The sequence below is a fragment of the Crocodylus porosus genome, unplaced genomic scaffold (assembly GCF_001723895.1).
Source record: "Crocodylus porosus isolate Cpor-Errol unplaced genomic scaffold, CroPor_comp1, whole genome shotgun sequence".
Classification (NCBI taxonomy): domain Eukaryota; kingdom Metazoa; phylum Chordata; order Crocodylia; family Crocodylidae; genus Crocodylus; species Crocodylus porosus.
The window spans coordinates 47,413,951-47,420,475 of record NW_017728909.1 but is presented as its reverse complement, the minus strand read 5'-3'; the positions used below and the strand labels follow the sequence as shown (position 1 = coordinate 47,420,475).

At 40.3% G+C, this 6,525-nt stretch overlaps 1 protein-coding gene across 1 annotated transcript in view; it reads right to left on the bottom strand.

The window, feature by feature from the left end:
* The window catches only part of TBCA (tubulin folding cofactor A), a 57,531-nt gene that overhangs the window by 17,213 nt on the left and 33,793 nt on the right, over positions 1–6,525 (bottom strand). Inside the window, exon 2 of the mRNA XM_019532207.1 lies at positions 4,209–4,314. Within this exon, the coding sequence (XP_019387752.1) occupies positions 4,209–4,314 (106 nt within the window). The remainder of the gene's footprint in view (positions 1–4,208; positions 4,315–6,525) is intronic.

Here is a 6,525-nt window from a genome sequence, read left to right as displayed (position 1 = left end):
TGCTCTTTCCTGCCAAGGCAGGGGGTCGGACTAGATGATCTACCTAGGTCCCTTCCGACTCTAGCTACTATGAAACTACTATGAAACTATGGAAAAAAAAACCAAACAAACTAAAACCTTACTGAAAATAAAATGCTGGCTCCGCAAAGGGAGACAGCTGTCCTCATGGCCACTGCAGCTTGGCTACACAGTTCACTGAGGGGGAAGGGAAAAGGGGGCCTGCCAACACAAAAGGGGAGTCCAAGATAGCTGCCTTTTATGCCACCCTACCCCTCTCTACCAAATGGTGGTGAGGGTTGTGGCCACATAACTGATAATAACCTATCAGTAATGAAGGGGGCAGGCTACCAGAGTCCCTCAAGCCAGAGGCCTGGGGGGTAAGCCTGTGAAGAAGGCAGCTGGCTCCATGATCTATCCGCCCACAAAATTGATCAGCTGCCTCCTTGATTTGAGTAGACTTCTAATAATAAGGTATGGAAGGAAATGATCAAGATAGATCTGGAGCCATTAGTATCCTCTTTGAGAGCTTGTGGAGGTTGAATGAGGTCCTAGAAGATTCCAAAAAGGCAAATATAGTGCCCATCTTTAAAAGATGGAAGCAGGATCCAGAGAATTACAAACCAGTCAGCCTGACCTCAATACCTGGAAAGATCATACAGTAAGTCATCAAGGAATCAATTATGAAGTACCTAGAAGAGAACGAGGTGATCAGGAATAGCCAGCACAGATTCACCAAGGGCATGTCATAGGTGACCAACCTGACTTCCTTCTATGATAAGGTAACCGGTTCTCTGGATGCAGGGAGAGCAATGGATGTGATATACCTTTGACTTTAGCAAGGCTTTTGACACTATCTCCCATGTCATTCTCATTTACAAGCTACGGAAATACAAACTAGGTGAAAGTACTGCAAGATGGATCCATAATTAGTCACTTGTGCTCAATCAGCAATCATCTACGACCCAATGTGTAATAGGGAGGCAGTATCAAGTAGCCTTCCCCAGGTGTCTGTCCTGCATCTGGCATTGTTTATTATCTTAATTAACAATTTGGACAGTAGAATGGAGGTCATGCATAGCAAATTCTGACACCAAGTTGGGTGGAGTTGCAGACACTCCGTAGGATAGGGTTAGGATCCACAGTGACCTGGATAGACTGAAAAAGTGGTCCACAATCAACCAGACTGAATTCAGCAAGGACAAGTGCAAAGTCTGGCACTTGGGACAGAATAACTGCATGCACAAACAGACTGTGGAATGACTGGCTACAGTACTCAGAGAAAGACCTGGGGATTACAGAGTAGATCATAAACTGAATGGGCCAACAGTATGCTGGATGTATTAAGAACATCACCTGCAAATCAAGGGAAATGAGTCTTCTGCTCCAATCAGCACTGGTGAGACCTCACCTTGATTAGCATCCAGTTTTGGGCCCCACACTTCAAGGATGTGGACAAACTGGAAAGAGTCCAGTGGAGAGTGACAAAAGTGCATATAGACTTGGGAAGCATGTCTTATGAAGAAAGCCTGAAATAAATTTAGCCTGGAAAAAGAGAAGACGGGAAAGGGGGGGGGCTTCTGACACACTTACGACATCTTCATAAATAAGTTAAGAGAATATGGTCTAGATGAAACTTTTACAAGGTGAGTGCATAATTGGCTGGATAACTGTGCTCAAAGAGTAGTCATCAACGGCTCACTGTCAAGATGGAAGAAGGTATTGAGTGGGGTACCCTAGGGCATCTGTTCTGGGTACAGCATTGTTCCATTAATGAAGATAGAATTGAGTGTACATTTACATAATCTGTCAATGATACCAAACTGGATGGAATTACGTGACACTGGATGCAAGGATTAGGATTCGAAATGACTTTAATACACTGGAAAAATGATCTGAAATATAAATCGGATTAAATTCAATCAGACTAGTGCAAACTACTATGCTTAAGAGGGAACAACCAAACGGGGAGTGATAGGTGAGGCTACACTGCTGCAGAGAAGAACCTAGTGTTAGAATGGATAGCAAGCAGAATTTAATTTTGTTGCAAAAAATAAAGGCCAGTATTAACACAGGTTGCAAGTCACAGGAAAGGATTCTTTCACTTCCTTCAGCATTTGAGAGCAGTCATTTGGACTAAGTGCTGCCTTCTGTTTTGGGTACCATATTTCAAGAAGTGTGGACAAATTGGACAGAGTCCATTGGAGAGCAACACAAATAACTGAAGATCTAGAAGACATGACATAGTAGTGAACAAAAACTATTGGTTCTGAAGCCTGCTGCCACCATTCCTCATACAAAGGACTGCTTTAGCTTTCTCCTCAGAGAAAGTTTCAGAGGTCGCTGCTGAAAATTTTGATAATTTCCTAGAGTTGGTAGGGAAATTCCTTAATGCTGTCAAATAATTTGATGAACTAGAACACTGAATCTTATGGAGATTGAAGTGGCCCACTAGTGTCAATTATTTTTTTTAAAAAAGACAACTTTTATTTTTATTTCAGTAGCTCCTTGAAACACTAAATCAAGTATAAGGAGCAGAAAGATTTCACTTCTGTACATAGGTATAAACAAGTGATAACATCTTCCAAATTCTACATTTATTTCATTTAAGTGAAATGCAAAAGAAATAAGCACATTGCATCCTGGGTCTGTGTCCTGTACAATGACTAAAAGGTAGCATGAAGGTAATTATATACAGATATATACAAATATAAGGTGGGCTGCATGGCACACAGATTCCTTCCCGTGCCTGCCACCCAACTTCCTGTTGGCACTGCATAGTTCTGGCACTGTAGTCGCCAGCCTCGTATAGGATAGGGTGCAATTTAGTGTGCTACGTAGCCATCCCACTGACCCACCAACATGCCACATCAGGAAAGTTGAGGGCAGCTGCCCCAGGCCAACCCCAACCCTGAGACCAGCACAAATTCACCTCATAGTGGCACTGCAGCAACTGATTTCTCAGGCACCCAGTGGGTGCCCACCGCTTGCTTAGACATTCAGGGCTTATCTACTCGTCCAGGGAAACTATGGACAATGAATTATTACATTTGCAACGCTGGACATACCATGCAATTAAAACTTGAGTAAGAGTGGAAGCAACTATAATTAAACATAGTTTAAAAGTTTTACATACCTCTGTTTAAAAATATGTAGCCTCTTTAGTTTCAAACCTTCTTTAGTTCCTCCTATGACCCAAAACAAACATACACATCTACCCATCCAACACACAATACGCATTAATTCTCTCCCATCTCCTTTTGCAAATGAGCACGTAAGGGGAAGAAAAACTCCTTATTCCATAATTATGAGTTCAAACCACTCTCTCCATCTTCTCCAACATACACAAGGCTTGAAGCCTTCCCACACCTTGCAGCCAGATTTAAATGAGAGAGATCACATTGGGGAAAAATAATCAAAATCATATTTAAATAAATATACTCTAACTAAAAATGTATATGTACATAAGTTGGTATTTGTCCTTAATATTTGACCACATTGCCATAAGCAGTACATATTTTGATCATTTACTAACATTCTAGGAAGTGACTGTATTATCTCAACTAAATTCTACTTTGGAAGCAGCTACATGCCTCTGAACAAATCCATGCACACACAGGACAACAAACTCAAAGATCATCTGAAGATGGGAAATGTATCTAATATGGAAAGTTCTCTTTCAAAGGCAAGAATGCTTTGGATCTTCTCTGTAATATACATTTGGCCACTTTGGTAATGATCTATTATGGATGAATTTTACTGTACAAATATGATAGTTATGTTTGACAACACTACTTTGAACATTAGAGCACTGTGTGGAGCATGCTTTACTTTCAACTCTTGATTACCAAACCAACCAGATAATAGTGTATGTCTGTGATCAGCATTAAACAGTTTCACAGTAAACACATCTGTTAGCCACTGTAATATTCTGAATGGCAGTCAAATTTCAGTATACCCATACTATTCAGGAGCATGAAGGCAAGTCACTTATCTTCAACTCAGAGGACACCTATTGTCTCAAATGAGTGCTCAGTCTGTGCATGACTGCCCATAGCACATTTGTACTAAGGTTTTATGTTTTCAGAAAATCTTTAATATTCAGAAAACACAAGTCCAGAAAAAGCAAATCTCTCATTTAAGTGTCACTGTCAGGTTCCTTTTAAATATTTAAAAAGCACTGTAAAGTTTTAAATATTAGGATCATTTACCTGTTTTTTAATTCCATAATCATCACTTGCTTCAGCTTTCATTTTTTCAATCTTTTCTTCTTGCTGTTTTGCTTCTTTTTCATACATAACTTTTTCTTTTGCTAACCTACAAACAAACCAAAATGATTTTGTTTATGCTCTAATAAAACTGAACTTTAAAGGAAAAATTATATCACATCTGACAACACTGAAAATACAGCAGGCCTTCTTGTAAAACTGGCTCTGTTCAGTTTTTACAAGAACAAGTTAAATTCTTGATCATTTCAATTACAGATCTGCATTAAGAGATACCAACTTGTTGTTATTATGAGTACCTTTTTAAACCCAATTTAAATACTGTTCTCACATATTAGCTTATTCAGTGTTCACCTAAAAATAAAACGACACCCCTTTACTTGCATTTTAAAACATAAGACAAAATAACATGGTAGTAAATTTCCAGCTGTTACATAATATGAGAGAGACCACCTTGCAGGTCTGTAGTGACCGTTTCTGGGTTACTCCCAAGAGCTCAGATTCAAGTCATGAGGGTTTCAGTGATGTATGTTACAGATGGCAGAGTACAGCAGCAAAGATCACACATTCTTATGTCCATAAAATAATCTCATTACAAGTGGATAATATTTTAGGAAGCCCTTGCATTCTCTACCATTTAGTGCACGAACTACCATACTTTCATAGACTGCCTTACTGATCTACTAAGTCTTGTGGATGACCTGTCCTCCCAGCTCAGATTGTGATGCCTCCTCCCTTCCCATTCATCAGTGGATAAAATCCCTACAGCAATACAGCAATGATTTCTATTAATGGTCATTATTATTAAATGAGACTAACTATTAATAGTATGCTGATTTGGGATGAAGATGATCAATATGAGACTACAATGCTTTGTCAGTGCCAAAGGAAAAAGCTTCACACTGAACAGGGACAAATGCCAGATCAGACTGTACTAGATAAGACTAGTTATATAGGAGGCACACTCACCAGCCAAGGGGTGTGACCAGGCCCAAGGAGGGCAGAATGAACTGTACAATGGAAAGACAATAAAAAGAGGCCTTGTAGAGCTTCATGGGCACGTTAACATATCAAAGCAAATTAATTCTTAATTTGTCACAGTTAAGTGCTCCACTCAAAATGCTGCTTGAGGATAGTACAGAATAGAACTGGGATGAATGGAATTTTTATGAATTACATTATAACAGAAGCTGCTACTGAAATATTTTGTGATTAACAACAAGCCTCAAGTGAGACTTGGACTAGAACAGATTTGTTGGTACACGAGTAAAGACCAGAGTCTCCCGTCCCCAGTTAGAATCACAGAAAAAGCAGTGCTGGAAGGGACGGACCTTCTAGAAGTTATCTAGTCCAAAGCAAGACCATCCCTATCAAAACATCCTGTACAACTTCTTGTCTCACCTATTACTAACACTACACAGCTGATCCTGTCACACAGGTAACCTAACTTGCCACAGATAACATGGGAGAGAACAGCAGTCAGCATCCTGCTGCTGCAAGGGTTGTCAGAATGTGCTCAAGAGATCCAAGAAAGGGGGCCATGCTCCATTACAGAGGAAGACTAAAACATCACAGTCCCTTACCACTTTGGCCAAGAGGTAAAATTCCTTCCTGATCCTGTGGCAATTGGTTTGACCTGGAGCGGAAGGCCAAGGTCCTCTAGCTAGGTACCACCAGGTTTTAGTCCCAGCAGTGTCAAAATCCCCAGCCTTGGCTGCAGCCAACACCCAATCCTTCCATGAAAGATAAAAAGCCTGACGTAGGAACAGTAAGGGAAACAAATTCCCTCCCAGTCCCATGTGGCAACCAACAAAGCCAGAAGCATGGGAAATACCCACTGTGCAGCATAGGTATAACTACTCCTAGATCATCCCTGACCAAATGTTCATTTAACCTCATAGTACTACTACAGCTTACAGCAGCAAAAAGGGGCTTTTTCTTGGCATAAATTTATGCTTGCTTCTCAATTTAAATAACCTCCTAAATTCATTTAATGTCTCAACCCCCACCCCAAACCACAGAACAAAAAACCCACTTATCCCTGACATTATTACAGCAGCAAAAGTTTCTACTTGACTTGATCAGCATCAGTTTTTACAAGTTCCCAAAACAGTAGTTGCCTAAACACATGGGGGTGGGGGGGAGGAAGGGGGAAGGTGAAAGATCATCTGACTGCCAGTGTAAAGTTCAAAATATTTTGACGATTTAGTGACCTTGATTTAAGCTGAGGCAATATAAATTGTTTCACAGTTAACTAAAGAAAAGTTAACTTCATCAAAAAAGTGAGAGGGCTAGCCAAACA